Source organism: Staurois parvus, unplaced genomic scaffold, assembly GCF_062004578.1.
Source record: "Staurois parvus isolate SC_StPar_1 unplaced genomic scaffold, SC_StPar_1.0 ptg000031l, whole genome shotgun sequence".
In the NCBI taxonomy this organism is placed as follows: Eukaryota; Metazoa; Chordata; class Amphibia; order Anura; family Ranidae; genus Staurois; species Staurois parvus.
Window position 1 is genome coordinate 13,894,698 of NW_028317827.1, and position 25,121 is coordinate 13,919,818.

General features: G+C 40.1%; 1 protein-coding gene across 3 annotated transcripts in view; it reads left to right on the top strand.

The window, feature by feature from the left end:
* Nucleotides 1-25,121, top strand: part of CSRNP3 (cysteine and serine rich nuclear protein 3) — a 143,682-nt gene that overhangs the window by 103,887 nt on the left and 14,674 nt on the right. For all 3 annotated transcript variants that reach the window (XM_089660206.1, XM_089660221.1, XM_089660214.1), the window contains 2 exons: nt 4,111-4,281; nt 19,855-20,114. In XM_089660206.1, the coding sequence (XP_089516332.1) occupies nt 4,111-4,281; nt 19,855-20,114 (431 nt within the window). The remainder of the gene's footprint in view (nt 1-4,110; nt 4,282-19,854; nt 20,115-25,121) is intronic.

The window sequence follows — 25,121 nt, forward strand, 5'->3', positions numbered from 1 at the left end:
ACCATAGTAACTGTAGATTACGGGGAGGTTATGATGGCAGTTTCCTTGATTGTAAAGGTTAGGGGAGTTTTTAGTTCCGCTTTAACTCAAATGAAGGTGCATTGCATGTGTTGGTGCATAGCCTTTAATTTTGAATGACACCTGAATTTGTCTGACAGATGTGCGTTGCAGCCCAACACATGGCAAAGAACTAATGAGTGTGATGCATAGTCAAAAATTGTACCTTTTTTTTTTTTTTTTTTTTTTTTTTTTTTTTTTTTTTTTTTTTTGTGTGTGTGTTGGGCAACCCAAGTCAAATGAATAGGCTGCCTTTCAATACTACACATGGCAAAATACACGTTAACGCACATGCAAGAATTCACTGCAATATGGGCAGCACAGTGGCAAATGGTTAGCACGGCACCACCTGGAGTTTGCATGTTCTCCCTGTGCCTGCGTGGGTTTCTTCCCACACTCCAAAAGACATGCTGGTAGGTTAATTGGATCCTGTCTAAGTTGCCCTAATGTGTATGTATGAAAGCGAGTTAGGGACCTTAGATTGTACACCCCTTGAGGGTTAGCGACTGGTGTGTGTGTGTGTGTGTGTGTGTGTGTGTGTGTAAAGCGCTGCGTAAATGGACAGCGCTATATAAGTTCCATAAATAGGTAGTGTGAATAGGCCCAGAGTGTCTGGAATATACCCCAGCTTTCATACAAGTAACTTGGTTAGCTTAAGCCACACAACATGGTGTCATAGAATGTGTCAAAGCAGATGTGGACTGTCCACGCGCATGACAGCGTGTGTCATAGTATTTTACAAAATGTCAATTTATTTGATTGGTATTTTATGTGATAGACTAACACAATGTGGCACATAATTGTGAAGTGGAAGGAAAATAATAAAGGGTTTTCAAATTTATTTATTTTTTTTCACAAATTATCTGAAAAGTGTGGCATGCAGTTCTATTCAGCTTCCTTTTTACTTTGATACCCCTAACTAAAATCTAGTGGAACCAATTGCCTTTAGAAATCACCAAATTAGAAAATAGAGTCCACCTGTGTTTAGTTTAATCTCAGTATAAATACAGCTGTTATGTGAAGCCCTCAGAGGTTTGTTTAGAAAACATTAACAAACCAGCATTATGAAGGCCAAGGGACACAGCAGACAGGTCAGGAATAAAGTTATGGATAAGTTTAAAGTAGGGTTAGGATATAAAAAAAAAAATATCCCAAGCTTTGAACATCTCACAGAGCACTGTTAAATCTATCATCCGAAAATGGAAAGGGTATGGCACAACTGCAAACCTACCAACATGGCTGTCCACCTAATCTGTCCACAGGACAACTATTAGTCGTGCACTCCACAAATCTGGCCTTTTATGGAAGAGTGGCAAGAAAGCCACTATTGAAAGCGATCCATAAGAAGTCCCGCTTGCAAATTGCAAGAAGCCATGTGGGGGGCACAGCAAACGTGGAAGAAGGAGCTCTGTTTGGATAAGACCAAAATTTTTAACTTTTTTTAAGCATGTGGTGGATAACTAACACAGTAAATCGCCCAGAACATGCCATCCCCACCTTGAAACGTGGTGGCAGCATCATGTTATGGGGATGCTTTTTTTTTTTTTTTTTTTCTTCAGTAGGTACAGAGAAGCTGGTCAGAGTTGATGGGAAGATGGATGGAGCCAAATACAGGGAAATCTTAGAGGAAAACCCATTTAGTCTAGTCTACAAAAGACTTGAGACTGGAGCGGAGGTTGACCTTCCAGCAGGACAACAACCCTAAACATACAGCCAGAGCTGCAATGGAATGGCTTAGAACAAAGCATATTCATGTGTTTTTTAAAATGGTCAAAGTCTCTAGGCTTAATCCAATTGGCAAGACTTGAAAATTGCTGTTCAGATGCTCTCCATCCAATCTGATAGTTTGAGCTATTTTTTTGCAAAGAAGAATGGGCAAAAATTTCACTCTAGATGTGCAAAGCTGGTAGACATCCCCCAAAAAAGACTTACAGCTGTAACTTCAGCGAAAGGGGGTTCTACTGTGCCACTTAGTCGATCACATAAACCCCCCCCTCTCATGCTTTAGTGGTGCAATCATAAGCAGAGTATCAAGCATGACAAACCCTTGGAATGCAGATGAATCCTCAGTTCCTGGAGACTGTGTAAATTTGGCAGAGTTCTTTCCTTCTGTGATAAACCAGATGTGAATATGTCCTAGAAGAAATCTCACAATCCAACGTATGGCCTACCTTTTTAGATTGAAAAAGAAAGTAGAACGCCTGAATAGGGCCAAAGCACTGGGTCAGAAGAGCTTTTCTTTAATGTTCACCATTATGTGAGGTACAGCAAGGAAATTGGAGCTGGTGGGGCACAACCCTTAACTTGGATATTCCAATGACTCCAGTAACAACCCAAATTTATTTATTTTTATTTTTTTTTATTTCATGGATGACATCACAATCTCCAACTCCATTCAGAGGAAGCCTTGTGTTGATTTTATAACAATACAAAGTCTCTTGTGAATGGCTGGCTGAGCAACGCTTCACCCAACTCCATTATTCCCAGAATGGGACCAAAAGGCCCTCTACTGCTGGGGGAACATGGTGCTGCATACTGTATGTAGGTCTACATTTAGTTTATACAAAGATTACAGCTGTCACATGTAAGAAATGTTATGGGCCACCTTGGCCCAAATTTTAACTATTTTTAAAGTGATGGCAAAGCTGGGGCTGAGTTGATGCAATCAAAGGTGTGTGCAACCTATTGCATTAGGGAGGGCACCCCAAAGCTCGTGTGTGTGTGTGTGTGTGTGTGTGTGTGTGTGTGTGTGTGTGAGTGAATAAATGAAAGCAAACATTTTTTTAAATCCATTTAAAACATATACGGTTAGTAGGGCAGTGGGCATGTCAGTATGGCAGAGGATGCTGTCAGTCAGGAGACCAGTGGGGAACAAGAGGAATCTTCTCCACAAGAGTAATTAGGGTGTTCCCATGCTTATGGATGCAACATATATTTTAAAATACAAGACACACAAGAACTGCAAAATGTGAGTGGGCCCGTAATGTTAATCGGGAAGTGCAATGTACATTCTAGAAGTGCATGTACGTTCTAGAAGTGCATGTTTGTGAGTTGGTTTTTGAAGTCTTAAACCAAAAGTAATTTTCTGGATCTGACATTTTTTACTTGATTTCATATCTTAAATGTAGGGCCTGTAGATCCAACAGAACAATGGTGCTGCTTCTCAGCTGATGTGAAATATCAGCCACACACAGATGAGTCAGACTTGCATTTTTAGTACAAGCTGTGAAAACAAAACCACTGTAGTAGGAACTAGAAACTGTATGCAGGGAGCAAATATGCCTGTACCAAACCTATAGACTTACATATGTAGCCTAGAAACAAGGTTTATAATAACATTGGTAGGATTTAAATCGGGCTGCGCCTTTCACATGTAATATGAAATATTCATACATTACCTTGACACCTTTTTTCTTAAAACCATTACCTGTATCTTCACTTTTTATTGGCATAGGGGATCTAAAAGTACAGCTATGTCCAGGGATTGCAAAAAAAAAAAATCATGTATGCTGAAGCTTTAATGGCACATTCTTTCACAAAGTTAATTATCTCAGTGTTCTAACTCACAGTATCAAAACCGCCCATTGGTGAGTTTGGTTTTATATTACTAGATTCCAAGTTCTCAGCAGTGCTGTTGCAGTCAGCAGGTGGAACCCTTGTGTTTGCCAAATATAACTCAAAGTGAGAAGTGAAGGGAAGCTCTTATGCTCGAAAAGGTTATGTGGTCTGCACTGTTCTGTTTTGCTCTGAACACAGGCACACTTTAATGATTACATTCTATACCCTGATTTGTAGACATTCCCTCAAGCATCAGTGCTGGTAATATCGCTGCAAAATATGCTGTGAAAGAAAAATGGTAGCAATACAATTGCACCATAATCGGCTATCTAGAATAGTGGTTATTAATCACTATTAGTAATGGGCTGTGGTTAATTAGTAACCACTTATGAAACGTTTTACTATACTTTAAAACCAGTATTGCTTTTAATATGCTTTTCTACACTCTTGCTTATATAAGTACATTTTAGTTTATTATGTTTTTCCTTCCCGCAGACACATGTGACAGCACTGCAGCTATGAGTGGGATTTTGAAGAGGAAATTTGAAGAAGTCGATGGATCTTCCCCTTGTTCTTCTATCCAGGAATCAGATGAAGACATATCCAGTAGTGAAAGTGGGGATAGTTTTGACAGTGTCAACCCTTCCAGCTCAAGTCATCTTACACGTATGTGGAGTTTTAGTGTTTTGTGCTTGCTGGGCTTTGGTTTAAGCAAACAATGTAGTTTTGTGGCTTTCACAAGTGTGAGGGAGTACAAATATTAATAATTTTATGCATTTTGGTATGGTGGCATTGAACAACCCTTGGTCTTTATATGCAGTTGGAACCTTATGACACCCCTTCATTAAGACCTATCAACAAACCTTCACACAGTATACCAAACCTGCATAGCAAGAAACACTGAACAACAAGTTGGGTAAGAGACTAGTATTTAGGAATCCAAGCTAAACCTCCAGGGCCACAGGTCTGGTAGAGGTTTGTGCCTCTGCTGGTCTGACATATAAGCCCTGTTGCTGCTCTTGATTGAAGGACATGAACGCAAATAAGCTGGACCACCCAGCAGCTTATGCTTGATTCTACAACTGTGAAGTTTTGTCTCCATGTCCTCCAAGGCCAGAAGACATGATTTTCTCCTAAATTTCCTGCCTATTGTTATGCAGTTTCCTTCAGGGAGAGCATGGCATCATTGGGCTTTATAAACCTCCTAAAGCAGAAGGGTCTAGAAAGTCTGACCTTTTTTCTGGAGTGATTCAAATTGCTAGGCATAATCTAAACCTTTTGCATTTTAAGATAATCATACTGTTGGACAGAATAGCTTTCTCTATAAGAGATGGCTACATGCATGTAGATCTCCTTACAAAGACCTATTGGGGCTCATTCATGCTTGAGCCATGAAGGCCATATATGGGATGGGGAAGTATGGGTAAAGTGATGAGGTGGATTCGAAGGGTGCCCACCACTGGACCTAATGTAATGCAAATCCAAACTTCTACATGTGTAAATTTGTTAAGTCCGTTACATAGTTTTTGACCTGGACCATTAAATAAAATGGTCTAGTTCCCCTAGGCAGTTGGAAATAGAACACTGCTGTATTGAAACACTTAATTAACTTAGACTGTATAATGCAGTGTAATGAAACTTTAGTTCTTCATTTCCCATAGATGAATTTTTGTGAAATGAGTATCTCATGTTTAAAAATGTTAGCTGCAACAAGATAAAGTACACCTTTCAGATTCTATAACTTGGCCACAGCAATAAATTTCAGACACTGCCTTTTGAAAAATCTTCTTGAGTGGTCTAGGAGCCCTAAATTCTAGGGAGCCTTATTATGCAAACGTCTACACTTCTCAGCAGTGTTGTGAGCAGGCCCATCCCTACCACACTTTAAAATTTGGTCAGTAAGGCTGGCTTCTGCCAAAATACATTTGTCTGATCTGCCATGGTCTCTGCTTTTGGGTACATCATGGTGTTGAGCCAGTAGGCAGGTGTATGGGGTCCCAACTAATATTGAGCTCTATAGCAGACATCCTTATGATTATGGTAACCTCCTTTTTTAGAACTGACTTTCTAAAAGCATTTTAATTTTTCAAAAATTAATAAACTTATTTAGTAATGTGCAGTGGGTTACTGAACAAAACTTGAATGGGGTGGTGTGTGGTGTTTTGTTTTTTTTTTTTATCTGGGAAAAAAATTATACTGGCTGCAAACATCGAGGCACTTTTTACTGTCAGAGGTGGTGTTTGCTGTACATGGAAATATTTAATCTCTGCAACAGGACGTTAATTAGATACTGGAGAACACTGGTCAAAGCACAGTGTGTTGCCTTTTCACATGGAGCATGTAATGTACAAAGCAATATTTCCAGAACTGAGAGCGAGGCAGTTTACCCTCTAAGGAGCTTAGTGGCAGTCTGCCAGTCACAAAGCAGCATTTGGCTTCATCTGCAGCTTGGCTCTTGCAGATATAGTCTTAGTCTCTGTATAATAAGCCTGTCATTTCTTGGAGAAAAGCATCGCCATATGAGCATATAAATATAGCTTGCTTTTATCAGTCCAAAAACAGAATAATAAAAAATGCTAATTATAAAAACAAATCTTGTACACACTCTGCGCTCAAGTCTCGAGGTCTAACTTTTCTTGCATTACTGAAGTTTCTAGAGTAAATACATTATAATATATTTTTTTTTTCCCCAGCTATACGCATCTCAAAACTAAGAATGGTCTACCCAAAATTTGTTTAGTTGTACTTTAAATGGTCCAGCATCCATTGCAAAACCAAAGACTCCTCTTTGGCAGTCTAAACAAGTACCAAATCCAGTTACTATGTGATGCACAAGCCTCCTAAAGCAAACAAAAATCCTTTTACATTCCTTGAGCCAAATTTTCCATATGTGTCTCGCATATACCCCTCAGAGTGGGAGGGTTTTTTAACAATGTCAATCCAGAAAGCAGTAGAAAAGACTAGGTGTGGCCAGGTGCAAATGACAATGCTGATAGCCATGCCCCCTATGCACCAAAACCTAGTCTGATCCCACTGGTGCAAACAGACCTAGTTTACAGGACAGGGCAATTCTCCTCTCAATTCAGGAGCAGTACAGCATTTTTTTCCACCCCATAACAGGAAGATGCATTAGGTGAACTTCCCCAGTAGGCTAAACAGGTATTTGTGGGACTGAGAAAAACAGAATGCCCTTATATTTAAATGCTGCAGTACCTTACATTTGTTAATGAAATGCCATAGTTCTACTTCAACTTTCTAGGTGGAAAGATGCATGCTCTTAGGTTCCTGGATCTGCACCCCTGCCACAGCCCCCAAAAAAAATAAATTTCACTTTGTTATATTTTTATTTTATATGATGAAGGTATTTAGGGGAAAAGGGAACAACCAACAGTGGAAGGTAACACTGAAAACAAACTCCAGTTGAGGATAGCGAGCTAGGAACCATAGCAGGAACTGAAATGGATAAAGATTTTTCAACCCTAATGCAGAGAAGCCCAGACCAAACTTGGGGTAGCCGGTATAAGTCATTTTAATTTGACTACAACTCAGAATATTGGCAGTTCGCCAGCAGAGTCTGGGAACTAGAAACTTGCTCAAGTGTAAATTTCCATTTTCTCTACTGCAATGTTTTAATGCTGTCATGGAATGCGGCATTGTACCTGAGAACTTTAAAAAAAAAAAAAAAAGTTGTATCATAGACACAAAACGATTAAAAAAAAATTCTAGGCAATTATAGAACACCCTTTAATATACTTATGCTTTCAAAATGAATGCATGCTAGGTTCTGCTAGTACAGTGATATCGAATCCATCTCTATGATGATGAACGGGAGGCATAGGTGGCTTACACAAAAGGAGAGCTTGGAGGGAGCAATGTAGTCATGACCAGGGGCGGACTGACAATTTGGAAACTCAGGCACTGCCCGAGGGCCCGGGGTCAGTAGGGGGCCCCATAAGATGCCCCTGGTACCTTTTTTTTTTTTTTTTTTTTTTTTTTTTTTTTTTTTTTTTTTTTTCATAGGCTTTTTTGAGTTTGGGCAAGGATACAGGGGCCCAATGATCCCCTATTGCCTGAGGGCCCCATGAGTTGTCAGTCCGCCCCTGGTCATGACAAAAATACATTTTAAAAGGGGTGTGTGTGGTTTTTTTTGACCATCCCTTTTTTTGCAGCTATATATCATACCTAAGGGAGAGATCGTTTTTGTTGGACTTGAGTATAGAGGGCAAAGAGATGGTTTCTCCAGGATAAAGACATTTGGGATCTATGCTTGGTATATCTTAGTCATTTAGAGATCAGTAACAGTTCTAGTGCATGAATAAATTGCATGCATATCCTCTACGCATTCTTTAAATTCTGCTCTGCAATTTGCACCGTGATTAAATCTCTGCAAAATAATTACAATCAACACTGCACTCAAGGCCTCGCGTTTTTTTTTTTTTTTTTTTTTTTTTTTTTTTCTTCTGTTTTCAGTTAATGCTTCCCGGCAGTGGTGCCAGGAATCGGTGCAGGGTTTCACATGCCTGCACTTTCACTTAAAAATAGCTCTACACAAACCCCAGCCAATCATTCCCAGCAGCCCCTATTCTGCAAGGCTGCTAATTACCTCCATTTTATCGCTTCTGCGACTCTTGAAGGCTGCATTTATGTTGTCTGCAGAAGAAAAAAAAATGTTAATTGGGCCTATTAGTGAAACGGCTTTTTATGTAGATTATGGAGGAACAATGATTTCCAGTCAGCTGCACTGGTCCAGGGATTCCAGCTTTGACCCTGATAGATGCTGTGCAGTTGGTTTTCTTTCTCTGCAGTCATTCAGTCGCTCATGTGAAACAAGAGGTTTAAAAATGGATGAATGCTCTACTGCCTCCAGATGTTCTGTGAATATTACATAGAGAATGACGACAAAATGTTTACATTTCTGAATGCTGGACTTGTTTTATCACTGTAAGACCTTTTTGGTTTGGTGGTGGTGGATAGTCTACCACAATAGAGGAGTTGCTTGAACAGACTACACCAGGCAGTCTTGCCCTCCAAGGGGGACAGTATATAATTTGCTTCTCCCCTTCAATGGCAATCCGCCACATTGTCTTTAGGCGTACAATAAGTAGAGAAATGCAAGATGTGTGTTCTGTACTATTTCTCAGTCCATGGTGGTGGATAGTGCCTTTTTAATGACTCTGAAAGGAATCTTACTCCAATGTTTGGCTCCTCTGGGACTGCTGGATACTATGTAATGTGTTTTTTTTTTTTTTTTTTTTTTTTTTTTTTTAATGAGCTAAATATATACAGTTAAAAAAAAAAACAAAAAAAAACGCACACCCAAGTTGTACCCAGCTATTGGAGTGGAATGCTTGTGAGTGTCACTGCGCTTGGGTCAAAAAGATTAAGAGGCCTCGGTGTTGGCTTGATCCCTTCAGTAGACTTGGAAGTTTTTGATGTAGGACACTTAAAAAGTATGGCAGCTACTCCAGTACCACCACCGAAGATGCCACCATAAGGGATGTTTTCGAACTGCGCCATCTCCAAAAAAAGGTACAGCTGCTATTCTAAAAACAAAAAGAAATCGTGCACTGCCAGATCACTCAATAAATACTGGGTAATTAGCTGCTGCAGACACGTGGTGTTGTGTTTAAACAAAATAAAAAAGAATAGCGTTGCACTGCTAACAAGACTATGAATATACAAGCAAAAACGTGACTAAGTCCCAAAAGATGATGAAAAATAAATTCTTCAAAAAAATCCAAATGCGTGAAATATTTTCCTGCTGGTGATTGCACCCAAATTCCCAGTGCTGTAAATCTTCAATAAACATGAATCACCACAGTGAACATAGACTTCCAGGTGGACTCTCACCTTCTCGCATGGACCTGTATGTGAACACAGGTCAGAAAAGCATCTCCCCTATTAGTGGGGGTAACACATAGCTTGCTCCTCTGTAGGCAATCTTCCCCTTATGAATCACTGCTGAACCTTCACATATTGCACCTGATTTCAGTACAGCCAACTCTGTGGATAATTCATAAGGGGAAGATTGCCTACAGAGGTGCAAGCTATGTGTTACCCCCACTAATAGGTGAGATGCTTTTCTGACCTGTGTTCACATACAGGTCCATGCGAGAAGGTGAGAGTCCAACTGGAAGTCTATGTTCACTGTGGTGATTCATGTTTATTGAAGATTTAAGCACTGGGAATTTGGGTGCAATCACTAGCAGGAAGATTTCACTCATTTTTGGCTTTTTTTTTTTTTTTTTTTTTTTAAGAATCTGATTTTTTATTTTTTCATCTTTTGGGACTATTTTTTTTTTTTTTTTTTTTTTTTTTGTTTTGTATATTTGTCTTTTGACAGCTACTTTTCTATTTGATGTAAAACATCAACACTGCAGAAGAATAAAATGAATAGCTCTACTTCTTATTTTTTATTATTATTATTATTATTATTATTTTGCCTCATATAACCATTTATCCTGTGCCTAATCTAAAGTGCAATATAGAAGTAAACAAAACAATATCTCCAAAAATGTGCAAAACACCACTCTATACTCTACACAAAATAACATTGCATGTATCAATTAAATCATATCCTAAAGTGCAATATACATAATATACTAAAAAATTCACAACATGCACAAAAAATTGTTAGACCATATAGTAATTGTCGAAACACGAAAACCAAACTGTTCTCCGTGCAAAGAAAAAGCGAAAACGAACCCAGTGTCCCATATAATATTCAATGTGAAATGGAATAATCCTGTGTAAATATGACAAAGATCTTTCAGATTCTTCCTTTTTTAACCCAACAGTGGTCTCCACCACCACATATACTAGATGGACTCACCAGAGAGAAATGCTGGTAATAATATAAACCAGCTGATAGCCGCAAGTATGAACTCTGCGTGCGTGTTGGGTCCCTGCCCTGCCCTACATGTTTCGTCATCCTGGGTTTGTACTCATGGCGAGATTGCAGCTGGAGTTGGCTTGGATATGATTGAACCAGATATACCAGTGTCATTGGAGAGACATGAATGTGAGTGCTTTTTAGAGTGCTTTTTGGATTGCTTTTTATTAACCACTTCTGGCCACTTTTACCTCCTGCCAGCTTTTGCAAATTTTCAGCTTTGAGTGCTCACTTACTTTGGAATGACAATTGCGTGGTCATGCAACGCTGTATCCAAACTAAGATATATATATATATATATATATATATATATATATATATATATATATATATATATATATATATGTGTGTGTGTATGTGTAGAGAGGTATTTTATGAGTGGACAAACATTCAAAATCAGCAGTGGATCAAAGTCTAAAAATTGAATGGTAGGTGTATTGTAACACAGAGACAGAATAGCAACACAAAATTCAAAAGAAATGCATGTCTAAAAAAATTATGCACTGATTTGCATGTTCATGAGGGAAATAAGTATTTGATCCCCTTCACAAAACATGACTTAGTACTTGGTGGCAAATCCCTTGTTGGCAATCAGAGGTCAGACGTTTCCTGTAGTTGGCCAATAGGTTTTCACTCATCTCAGGAGGGATTTTGGCCCACTCCTCTTGGAAGATCCTCTCCCAAGTCATTAAAGTTTGGTGGCTGACGTTTAGGCAACTAGAACTTTCAGCTCCCTCCAGATTTTCAATCGGATTAAGGTCTGGAAACCACTCCAGGACCTTTAACCCTCCTGGCGGTATTCCCGAGTGTATCTCAGGGTAAAGTGTCAGTACCACAAGCGGTAACCCCGAGCTACACTCGGGCTTACCATGCGGCGCTGCTCCGGGATCCCTCGATCACTCACCTTGTCCCTCCTGCAGTCCTCTGTAATGTCCTCTGGCGGATGCTGGCATGTCATCTGGGTTCTGTCCCCTGCGAGCGTTGTGACGTACGGGAGACGGAACGGCAGGAAATTTGAAAATGACATGTTGTGACATTCACTCAATACACTAAAATCACATAGTAGACCTAGGGAAACTTACAGTTGTTTTGTGTTTCCTCCATTTACGAATAAATGCACCAACTGTTGTCACCTTCTTACCAAGCTGCTTGGTGGTAGTTTTTGTAGTCCAGTCAAGCCTTGTGTAGGTCTACAATCTTGTCCCTGACATCCTTGGACAGCTCTTTGGTCTTTGCCATGGTGGAGAGTTTGGAATCTGATTGTTTGATTGCTCTTGTGGATAGTTGTCTTTTATACAGGTAACAAAATGAGATTAGCAACACTCCCTTTAAGAGACTGCTTCTAATCTCAGCTTGTTACTTCTATGAAAGACACCTGGTAGCCAGAAATCCTGCTGAATGATAGGGTATCAAATTACTTATTTCCCTCATGAACATGCAAATAGGTGCATAATTTGTTAGACATGCATTTCTTTTGAATTGTGTTGCTATGCTGTCTCTTAGTGTTACAATACACCTACCATTCGATTTTTAGACTGATCGTTTATTTGTGAGAGGGCAAACATTCAAAATCAGCAGGGGATCAAATATATTTCATTATGTTAACACAACTAAAGATTTCTTTCAGTGGCGGTTAATCACCACTGGGGTTTTTATTTTTTTGCTAAATTAACAAAAAAAGCCTAAAAATTTTGAACAAAAAACCCCATGTTTTTCTTTGCTATAGAATTTTGCAAATAATTGTTGTTCATAAATTTTAGGCCAATATGTATTCTGCTTCATTTCTTTAAAAATAACCCAAATCCGTATTTGTTTAGTCTGTTGGAAAGGTTATAAAGTTCACAAACTATGGTGTGTATATACCGGTATCTGAAAATTGAGCATTCCTGAAGTACTGATGGCAAATCTAATTTCTTGAGGCCCCAAAATATCACGACCGTACAGATATCCCCCCAAAAGACCCATTTTTTTGCATAGTAGGCCAAGCTATTTAGTAAGAGGTATGGTGAGTTCTTTGATGCTGTACATTTTTTTTAATACTACTCTGGTCACAGTGCATTGTTAGTATCGTTGTACTACTTTGGGGAAGTGATCAGTATTTATTTTTTACACACATTGATTGCTTATAGCAAAGGATTTCTTTGCTATAAGGAAGCATTTAATTGAATGAAATCTATTTTCATTCAGGTTTTTGTTGTTTAGCTGTGATTTTGGCCATGGCTAATTACATGACACAGATGGGCTGTGATTGGCCCAGTTTGTACATGTGATCACAACTAGTGACACAATTGTATACAATGGATGACATGAAAAGAAGCCATCCATTGTTTATAACTGTCCTGTGACCTGCTGTAATTGGTCACATGGTACTAGCAACAGGCTGGTATACAGATCTGTTATCAGCTGTGACCGAGGTACACAGCTAGTGACCGATCTCGCCACAGCGCGGCCCAGCAAGGACATCCTATGACGCCCATCCAGATCGAGTGTCCCGCTCGGCCATCATTCTGCTGTTGGCTAAGCAGAAACAGGTTACATTTTTAAATTTTGGTTTTTTTTTTTGTTTGGTTTTACACTGTCCGTCTTTTTTTTTTTTTTTCCCTTCTTACTGTGAGATAATGAATGAAATGCATGGACAGAGCGGTTTTAAAGGGGCCCTTACATTTTTGAACCGGGACAGACTTTCGATTTGTGCCCCCCTATGTCATTTTGTGCTATCGACTGGTTTATAATATTACCAGCATTTGAGAGCACTATTGGGTGAAAAAGGTAGCATCTGTGAAGGAGCTTTGTCACTTTATACAGGATTATTCTATTTCACTTTGGATATTACATGGGACACTGGGTTCTTTTTGTTTTCCATTTTTCTTTGCACGGAGAACTGTTGTCTGTGTGAGTGGGGCCCACTCGCCCTGTATGGGGGGGGGGGGGCTTTTTGCATGTGTGTGTGCGCTGGTCAATGCCCTGGACCAGGTGGGGCCTTGTTCATGTGAACATTAAACATTATGGCAGTACCCCAAGCTTCAGGGCTGTAGATACATATTTTTTTTTTTTCTTTTTTCTAGGGGGGGGGGGGGGGTTCAGCTTGCAGCTGAACTGCATTTTTCCAACTCCTATGCCGACTTAACCCATTGTAGTGTGTGCCATGTTACCATGCACCCCTTGCAAAACTTCAGACCAGGCTGAGAATATTTTTTAAAACTTTTTGCTGAAAATTATCTTGTGGCAACATTCATATGAACATAAGACCGCGTAAACCCTGACTGCCTAGGCATACTTTTTTTTTTTTTTTTTATAGCTCCGTGAATGGTGTCCTCCAAAACTAGCAGATTCTTCTGATGCTCTGGTGCTCCATGGGACCGCATAGCACAGTAGCCCTTCCCCCTCTCATTATGCAGAAGGAAGAAAGTCGCCCAGATCCGCTTAACCCTTTACCAGCTTGGATTAATCTTGCTAAAACAGAACCTTCTCTGTAGACACCTGCCTACATGCGGAGCTGGTCCTAGGCAGCCAATGGACCTGATGGCAATATTATGTATGAAATATTAAAGTGTGGGGGGGAGGGGGGTTCCCCAGTGCATTGCAGTGTCGGGTGCCATGCCTACTACTGTAGTAGCGCAATAGGATGATACTATGATTTGTGATTTGCAGAAAAGAACCTTTTGACACATGTTACCACAACCCATCAGTGTGAATGGACGTGAGTGTTTGTTTGTGTTTGATTAGCCCTTATAATGAAACCGAAAAGCCCATGAGCAGCTTGCATGCAAATACAATGTTGATGCTAAAAGGAGGATCTTTAATACTTCCCCATCCATAGTCTACAGAATTGCAAAGGCCATTCTCATTTGATCAAGCAATGTGTTTTTAATGTTTACATGGGTTTTTGATTCAGCAGTAGTATTAAAAAGTGGACTTTTTTTTTTTTTTTTTTTTTGCTGTGGTGCAATATGGTTTCATTAATGCTGGTTTGACATCACAAGGCTAGAAGAGGCAGAGGAGAGTGCTTCCAGATTGGAGTCCTGCCAGAACTCTGATTGTTTAGTGACCATGACTCATTCCCTTTCCAGTAAGAAGAATATACATCAAAGCTTTGATGTCATGAACTGATTGTGCCTAGTTGTAATAAGGCTGCCTTTCGTGTGTGTTTTTAGCAAAAGATTTATTTATTTTTAATTGGGTAGCATTTAATTATACTTGAAAATATTGCCAAGCCTTCTTCCTTTTTTTCTTTTTTTTTTTTTTTTCTTTTTTTTTTTTGTTGTATAACAGATATTTTCATCATGCTCCATTTGCAGCTCTTTGGCACTGTAGCTGTCAGTTTCCAAGATACACAAGGGAAATGTTTACTCACATCTTCTGTAGCTCTTTGCCAGTGTGTGACTGTGACGTAAGGGTGCAAGGTTTTTCCTTAAATGGCATGATAGGGTTGAGGTCTGTTGATTGTGCTGAATAGATCCTCAGACGGCCCTTAAGATTGTGTGGTGTGTGTTTTTGTTTTTGTTTTTTTTCTGTATTTTCACCAAATAGGTTTTTGCATATCTTTAGAAGTATTCTTTTGGATCATTTTTCTTCTGTATGTTGAAATCCTGCACCTATCAAGCACTGACTACAAGGGATGGTACAACATGTAAAATGGAGGGTTCATTATTTGCTTTCTGTATAATTCTCTTGCCTACCACCATGGCAGGTCCATACTATTATACCTTCCTCCACCATGCATGACAGGTGTCCTCTACCCAGTGTCTGTTTATTTTCTCAATTTTTACCTTTCTTTTCATGTTTGTACACAAAAACCATTGGCTTTTATAGATTACCTGCCCAGACAACCTTAGGATCTTTTACTGCTTAGCGTGGCACTTCACTCTCCCAATCAGCATTGACTATTTTAATCCTCATGCTGCTAGCATTAGTAAATGGATCGGAATGTATTGTAGTTACTTGTCTTACATTTTATTTTAAATTTCTTCAGTTCCTTCCTGGCCCCCTTGCCTAGGCAAATTCTGTCCTACATCACAGCAGTCTTCAGGAGAGGAGGGAGGGTTCTCAGCACAACCAATGCCTGAGCTAAGGACAGATGGATCCAGGAAGTAAATGCTACATGACTCATCTGCCCTTACTCAAGATGGCCATTGCCAGAAATGCCAGGTGGTGTTTTTTCAAAATGTATTTTTCAGCAAAATAAAGCAAGGAGACATGGATGAGTGAGTTTACTTTAAATATTCACAATGAATTAAATGGCATTTTTTTGGTTTGTGGTGCTCGGGTGTAGTGAAGTTCCACTTTAGGCATAAAAACTGTGCATGGGAGATTTTGGTTAAGTTGCACAATGTTCAAATGCAGCCTCCAAAACCAGTCAAACATCACAATCTCCTTTTTTAGCTTTACCCAAATCTAATTTGAGGACCTACCTAGAAAATGCATCCAATTTGTATCCAATTGGGCATACTCTAGTACTTTGTAATTGTTGGTAGATGTAATTTTTGATTGTACAATCAGATTTGTGAGTGGACAGCTTTGGTGTTTCCCATGCTAGTGTAGTGCTACCCTGTAGGAGTTGCTGGATATGATGGGTCCCCTGCTCTTTGCCTCAGCCCTTCTGGCACACCAGGTTGAGTGTACAAACATGGAAAACAGTGGAATATTGAAAGTAAAACACGATCTACCAAGACACAGGGACTATGCTGCCTGAGTACAATAATGCCAGGCCAAAAACTGACTGGGTATGGACTTAGTATATGAAAGGTAAAGGGGATTTGCAAGATAGGCTTATGGGAGGTGCTGTCCTAGGTTTTTCTCCTGGCTATCGTTGGGCTATTTAAGAGTTAATGCACTTAATGGTGTTCTTAATCTGCATGCAAGATGATGTGCAGTACAGTTTTGGTATGTGACATAGGTGGTGACCATTTGGTGTAATCGCGGCACAGAATTGGTAGAGGTGCTGTACAGGATTTATACGCATATGGTATACAGACCACAATGTACTGCAGACGGGCAGCAGCTACAGGACCAACAACGTACCCGTACAACACGGGGGGTCCACCAGACACAGCTGAATGAAGATTCCGGTGAATAGAACCCAGTGGTCATGTGATCGATATGATGAAAAAGCTGTTATGAATCAATATGATTCATAACGGCTCTACTACTCTTCCTACTGAGATGTGATTTGCCCACAGATCTCACGTGATACATGGGGCCAATCACAGCACCCTGGCTCCAGCTGGTCACATGGTACAATCATAGATCATTGTATTTTGAGCTGCCTTGAACGTAACCTATTCATGACAGTTCAAAGCAAACTCTGCATTGCAAGTGCAAAAAAAAAATCCCTGATAACGCCCCTCGAGTAGTACAATGTTACTAATGTGATAAAAGTTTTGTGTGGTGGTTTTTTTTTTTTTTTTTTTTTTAACAAAAGTGAAAAAAATTAAGAGAAAAATCAAAATATTGCATTTGTATGCAATGTGTGGCCACTCCGGGCAAAGCGACATACCCTTACATTGCTTTCTATTTCTGGGTGTGCGTAGGCCCTCCTCTACTGCCCCCTATGCTGTTTCAGGGAGAGGAGAGATGACCGCACTGAGCAAAAGCACTACATTTTACACATCCATTAGATTAGCACATTTAACCCATTGATTGCCCTTATTAACTCTTTGATCACTGTCACCCAACCAGTGCCATTTGTACAGTGCCAGTATATAGAATTCTTCACCGATCACTGTATTACTGCCACTAGCGACATCAGATGGCGTCAGGGTCAGTAAGCTCCCCTCCCAGCCAGGGTCAGCTAGCGTTAGATTGCCCACACACTCAAGCTATAGGTCGCTGATCACTGCCATTAACCGTATAGTGTTTGTACAGATCAATATATTGATCACGAAAAGAACTTAGGGCCTCCTTTTTAATATAGTGCCTCCAAAAACGCAGAGCTAGCAGGATCAGCCCAATTGCTGCCAGCACTAGCGTTTAGCCCCTCCACTGTTTTTCACATTTGTATGAACTTATTGCCAGATAATTCACATCAAGGTTTCTGAATTTTAAAACTTTTTTTAGGTCCAACCCTCAACATGGGCATTACAAAAAAGAATTAATTGCTGTCATATCGGTCCATTCATCATATGCCCATGTTCTCTGCTGTTACATATTTGCCCAACAAGGACCAGCAATATACTGGTATGTCTTTGTCGCTGGACCTTGAGTGGTTCTACTAGGATGATGCCTGCAGCTACATGTATCATCCTGGTGTGTGTTTTTTTTTTTTTTTTTTTTTTTTTTTTTTCAGCTGGCTGTTGGGTTTTCATGTAAAAGTATTTAAAAACAACCCTAGCAGCTGCATCGTTTTTACAAGCAGCAGGAAGGGATGTATTCCCCGCCCCACCCCTTTTCACATCACCTTTCACGGTTTTCTTGGGAACCCAAGAATACAGCTAGCAGTTCTGCTGGCTGACCATAGAGCTGATCAGAGACCAGAATGCCTCCAGTCATCTCTATGGTCTAGACTCTAAGAGAACAGAAGCTATGAGCATTTCAGAATTTCGCCAGATATAAACTGGTCCATTTTAAAAGTGGGGAAAGCATCTGATCACCCCAATCTTGGTGTGATCAGATGCTTTAGGGCAGTGGAGAGATCTAGAGTCTAATAGACCCCAGAATTCTCAGAAAATTCCTTGCCTATTGCTATCACAGTGGATAGCGGGCGTGCACAATTTGTAAAGTATGTGTCATGTTTTGGTATCCATTTACTCAGCATAACCTCTTTTTATACTATCTCAAACAATTGGGCAATATATTGTGTGGTTTTTTTTTTGTTTTTTTTTGTGCATTTAAAGTTCTAAAAAGTTTGTTTTTCTTTATAAATTGTTTGAAAAATTGCTGCTCAAATACTGTGACATACAAATTGCAACACCCACCATTTTTTAATCTCTAGGGCCTCTGCTTTAATATAAAAAAAAAAAAATATATATATATATATATATATATATATAATACACGCGCTGGCGGGGTTTTAGGGTAATTTATGTGACTGCCATGATTCATTGGCACATTGGCAGTCACATGATCGGAAAAGGTCCCGATCGGGACCTTTCCGTGGGTCACAGACATATGTGCTGGGAGCGTGCAGGGCATGTGTCCTCGGCACGTTTTCTAATGGCACTCAAATATGCGGCCACACGGCGTCAAGGCCCAGACTCCAAGAGGCCGCCTAATTGCATGCGCTCAGCATCAAGGGGTTAAAGTAATTTTTTAGCAAAGTGTTGTGTGGGTGTTTGTTTACAAAAAAAAAAAAAAAGTGTCGGAAAAGGCTTGGTCTTCAAGTGGTTAGAAGAGTAAGTGATGTGTGGCATAGGCTTCTAATGTTGGCCCTGGATAGTAGAAGCACCCCCCCCAAATGAGAATTTTGCAGACCACATTTTGTTGCCACAAATGTGTGTTTTTGTTTTCAAAACCCTGTGACAAAAATCTGCTAAGTACTCATTGTCTGTCTCCTTTATGAAATTCCTTGGGTTGTCTACTTTCCAAAAAGGGGGTAATTTGGGTGGCGGTGTTTGTACTATCCTGGCATTTTAGGGCCTCTGAAACTGTGATGGGTAGTGAGGAAGTGACATGAGAAAATATTCCCTTTTTGAAAGCCTGTAGTTGGTCATTTTGGATTTTGGATTACCAGGGCCTGTATGTAGCTAGGCTGCCAAAAAGTCTCTCACATTGGGTATGTCCATACCCTGGAGAAGTACCAGAATGTGTTTTTTCTTCCACATATACCCATGGCATGCGTGAGTAATATATCATTTTTAGGTGGCACTTTCTTTTTATGTTTAAAGAAAATAAATCCTTTTTCCAAACATTTGTGGGGGGGGGGGGGAAATCTTCTATGGACGCAACATGTCTCTCAGCAAATTCCTTTGGGGTGTCTACTTTCCAGACAGGCTCATTTTTGGGGGGGTTTTGAACTGGCCTGGCATTTTTAGCACCTCAAGAAATGAGATTGGTTTGTGTGAGGGTTTTTTGTTTTTTTTCCCATTTATAGCACAAAAGATAAAATAACCAAGTGGTGATCCAATGCCACCAAAAGCTTTTTGTGGGAAAAAAAGTACACCCTTTTTGTTTGGGCACAGTATGGCATGACTGCGCATATACCAGTTGAAATGGCGTAGTGCCAAATAGCAAAAAATCTAGTCCAGAGAGCAAGTTAAGAAACCTTTGTAGATTAGTGATTTATAAAATTTTACTCCAGGGTTTTGTTTTTTTTTTTTTGTTTTTTTGTTTTTTTTCTTCACTGTGAAACAGAGCAAGTCCTGCAGCACAGGAGGAAATCTCTGAAATCATCATCTCTTCTTGTTTTACAGCATCATCCATTCTAAAGCGAGAGAAGAGACTGAGAGCCAAGAATGTGCGCTTCAACTGTGTCACAGTGTATTATTTCACCAGGAGACAAGGCTTCACCAGCGTACCCAGTCAAGGTGGAAGTACTTTGGGGATGTCCAGCCGTCACAACAGTGTACGTCAGTACACTTTGGGAGAGTTTGCGGTAGAGCAAGACCGGCTGCATAAGGAAATGTTGAGAGATCATCTTCGAGAAGAAAAACTCAACTCTCTGAAACAGAAGGTAGTGTTTTTTTTATATTTGGGGTATGAACTAGACCTGGAGGCTGGCCTGGCCAGCCACCAAGTAACCCTGGCAGAGACTTGCATGTGTGAGAGCATCTTTGGGTCCTTCAACCAATCTGCCCTTTTCTCAGGGAGAAGAGCTCTGAATTGGATATAAAAGATGAAATTCTCCTTGTTCTAATGGTGAATTAAAGTGGTAACTGCTAAATCTTCGTTTAGAAGGTAGTTTGTCTTAAAGGCTAGGTTCACCTTATAAATAAATTGACTCATGCAGACAAGGGGCCCCAATAAAAAAAAAAAAACAAAAAAAACAATTTTTTTTTTATGCAAATACCATACCTGTAATCTTTTTCTGTCATCCATGAAGCCTTGCTGCAAAACTACCAATGTTGACATTGGCTTTTTTTCAGCACATGTGATACACCAAAATGGCCACTGAGCCTCCCTTTTTTTTTTTTTTTTTTTTTTTTTTTTTTTTTTTTTGGGGGGGGGGGACATGCAACATGTTCCCATGGCCACAACCGCTGCCCCCTTTGACAGTACGAGGAAAAGTCTCCCCATACTATCTGCCACATTTAAATTAAGAATACAGTCAGATACACTAGTTAAAACAGTCCCAGTAAACGTATCTTTCTTGCGATATTCCAAAAATGGAAGAATAAATGAGCAAATTATGCGCTTACCAGAAGCGCATGGATCATGCGCATTATGATATCCAAAGCCAGGGGTATCAAGATAATAAGGTATGCATTCGGGGATCCGTCTCCAAGTGGACAGCTCAGCAGTAACAGGATGGTGTGTGTTCCAGAGGAGTCCTTTAAGGGTCAGCAGGGTCAGCCACCTGATTGCACGAATTCCCCTTCTCTGGATGGTGAGGTACTTCCCAGGGTCTGCATACTTAAAAGCTCCATGAAGGAGCCATAAAGGAAGTGCCCATAGTGTAATATTGCCAATAAAATATTCAATTTAAGTAAAAAAAAATTACAATAAAAAGGTACACTGACCAGTAAATTCAAGCAGCCACCAAACCAGTAAAAGGCTCCGGCGGCTAAATGCTACAGTGTGTTGACTCCTTAGGCCTTTCCTGCGATTGCATGTCTTCAGAGGAATGTCAACACAGCTGTGATCCCCTCTAGTGTTGGGAGTCCTACATGTGTGGATATTGCTACGTTATATAAAACTATTAGAATAGTGTTTTCCCATTTTTTTAGAATGTGGTGCCTCAAGACTGTCCATAATTTTAAAGGGTGCCTTGACTGAAAAAAGGTTGAGAAACCTTGATTAAAACCTGACCCAGCTAATGTTCTATAAATCGGGCAAATGGGTTGTAGTTAGTGATGGCCTTTATGTTCGAGTTGAACATCAGCCGTTCGTGTGGTCGGTGAATGGTAAGGGAGTTCAGCGGGCTATTCGCCCGCTGCACCCAACAATGCACTGCACTTCTCCAGGGTGTCACCCATCCTCTGGAACTCCCTGCCCCAACCCATCAGATTATCACCTACTCTCCTCTCCTTTAGGCGCACCCTGAAAACCCATCTCTTCAGGGAAGCCTACCCCACCCCCTGCTAACCTGCCGACGACCTCCACTCTTCCTACCACTCCATCCCCCACAGCTATCTCCTCCTGTACCACTATCCCTCCCTCCTAGATTGTAAGCTCGAAAGAGCAGGGCCCTCGATCCCCTCATGTTTTGCATTGTATTGGTATTGTTCTGTCACATGTTCTGTCCCCCTTTGTAATGTACAGCGCTGAGCGAACCTTTGGTGCTTTATAAATACTGTATAATAATAATTAGCCAAAGCACTGCTCCTGACCACAGGTCACATGCAATGCTTTGGCCAATCACAGCACAATTTGGGTGGAGTAAATGGTGCAGCCACCGCTAGCTCTGCCCAATTGTTTACAACTGAAAAGACAACTATCAGGCCTGTCATATTGCCGTGGGTGCAGACGGGTTGCCGAGCGTCAGGTGTTTTTATATTTGGTTTCTTTTTTCCCTTTAACAGTTTGGCATCGTGACAACGCTGGACGCCATGATTAATGGTGGATTACAATGGTGGAACCTCCCCCCCCCCCCCCCCCCCCCATAAGGGAGTTTTTCAAAAGTCTGGAGTGTTTATATTTTTTTTTTTTTCACAATTTAACCTTAGTAAATGGGTAGGGGTTGTGGGAAGAGGTGCTTGTCTTCACCGAGGTCTGGGTCTGGTAAGAGTTCAGAGGGGGGGACCACCCGCTGTTTTTTTTCCCCCTCTGTGTGCTGTTCCCCTTTTTAAAAGTCCTACCAAGCCTAAAGGGCCTGGTATGGCTTTTAGGGGAATTCCACGCATTTCCCATTTCTGGCACTCTTTAATTTTCACTGTTGGGTCCCTCCTAACCTTCCTACCTGATCTAAAGGGTCTGGTATGGATTGGGGGGACCCCATGCTGTTTTTGGGGGTTTTTACCATTTCATTTGTTAAAAAAAACTGTCATGTTGCAGGTTCTATACATTATACAGATGTGCAACTTTGCATGTAGTTTAAGGGGACCTCCCCAGGCATGATATTTTTAAAGGATTTTTTTTTTCTTTAAGCAATGAAAATGACAGCCAGTACACTTTTTTTTTTTTTTTTTTTTTTTTTTTTTAATCTCCCTGATTCGTATCCCTGAGAGCAGTACCAGATACCCCATACCACTTTTATGGTCAACTTCCATGTAAATTCAAAAGTGCCCATTTTGAAGACTTAGAAGTTTAAGTCCCATAGACTTGCATTTAACTCGGTCGAACATTCATTAGGGTCCAATGTTCGGCCACAAACCGAACAGGGGGGGTGTTCGGTCCATCACTAGTTGTAGTAAATGTTCTTCTTTAATATAGCCATTAGCTGTCATTCAGAGGCAGCAAACCACAGCCCTAGATGGTGATCACTGCTTTGACCTTTTACAATAGCAAAAAGGACTTTGAAGCAGATGTGACAATCTCCATTTAATCATCTCTATGGATGAACATGCCTTTTATGGAAGAAATGCCTGTCTTAACATCTGTCGGAATGCTAGTCTTTCATCAAGAGAAGTGAGTGCAGATTGTAACATTTGCTTCTGTCTAGCTGCTGTATAATGTCAGAGCAGTGCCCTGCACCTATAAATACCAATCAGTGCCTCCATGACTGGCCCCCATAAATACAGTTGGCTAATAGTAGTAGAACTTCCCAGTTACTAATTTACCTTGTTGTGGACCTATTTTGACTAGCACTTAAGCACTTGTAATTGAAATCAGCGAGCAGGCATACCCTGCAACTTTTTGAGATGAGATGGACTCCCTTTAGTACAAAATATATAGGCAAAGGACCGACCACTGCCACACAATCCAGCTGCTTTGGCAATGAAGAATACACAAAAATATGCTTGCTCATGCTCACCATTGTTTGTTTGTGTGTTTGTTTTTTTTTTTTTGTTTTTTTTTTTGTTTTTTTTCTTTTTAACATGACAAACGTGATATAGATATATATCTGCTCTGTGTAATGGAACTGCACAGAATGGTCCCCAATCCTCCTCCTGAGGTCCCCACCGGTGCTCCAAGCTCCTCCACTCCTTGGGTTTTCACAATAGGAAGCCTCTTTGTATTGTGGCACATCTGCAGGCTTGATCCTGCACCCCGCCCCCACTTCATCACCATTGGGAACCAATGGCTCATTCTGCCTTAGCAAAGCCTGTGAGAGCATGGTGTTGGATTGAGTGAGGGCTCAGGCAGGTATAAGCAAGGGATGTGGGGGGGGGGGGGGGAATGGAGGGTGCAGGGAATGAATTGGGGTAAAAAAAAATGTTTAGGCTTTAGAACCACTTAAATACTGGATTTTTAAATTAACACATGCAATAATCAGAGTTGAATTAATTTAGCTATGAAAATGGCTATGCCTGATTTTTGCCGGGGGGGGGGGTTGTTTTTGTTTAATGGGGTCCCCTAAATTTTGTTGAAGCATAAAATCAGGATTTGTAAAACAAGGCTCTGATTATATGTTCTTTTGTGTTCTAGTTCTCATTACATATGGATGGTACCTTGCCAAAGAAAGATTTGTGCCGAGATAAGCATATATTATATTAATTTTGAACATGGAGTGTAAATTCCCAGTTGTGGCTTGAAGATGCTTCAAATTGAAGGAGGCAATGTTTATTAGCCAGTGTCTCTGTTGTATCCACTAGAGAGGAAATACTGCATTCGCAGCGATGACATTAAGATTCCGACTGCAGCATTTCTCAGAAGTCAGCAAGATAATGAGGCCATTGCTATGCAAATGGGATCATTATTATTAATTTGTGTCAGCCCCTGAGAGATCCTCAAATAGCTTTTTGGAAATTTTAAGTAAGAAATTAATTAATTCAGTAAAAACATGAAAATACACAGGCATAATGATTTTTAGGAAGATAGAAATCTAAATGGTGCTCTTCCTACAGAAACTTATTCTGTTTAGAGTAATGATCATTTAATATATTGGATTGCAGTGGTCGGATGTTGTAGCTAGACAGAAGAAAGAGAAATGTAATTTGTCAACCATAGTAACCAATGAGCTGCAGGTGAGGGAATCAAGTGATTTCTTTCTTCTAGACACCTAGCTTGTATTGCTAGGTTTGGCCCATTTTATTATAACCTCTGTGTGGTTATACTGTCCACATATCTACTGTAAGTGAAAGGAATGAAAGAAAGTGACAACCTGTCTTGTAAAGAATATCCAATTGTGCAAGAAAACAGAATTTTTGTTTGCACATTATTGGATTCACAACATAAGTGAATTTCCTTGTGTGGGAAGGACAAACTGATTGATAAGCCATGATGGATTGATGAATGACTTGCCCACCAAATCTATTTTTAGTTGAATTGCTAACTGTTCTAGAGAAATGGCTATAGAATATAAATTGAGTCTCCATATAACTACAAATCATCATTTTATATAATTAAATACTTCAAGACAAGAGGGTTTGGATTCAAGACCATTGTGTTTGGGATTAAATTGATGAAGAAAAGTTCAGAT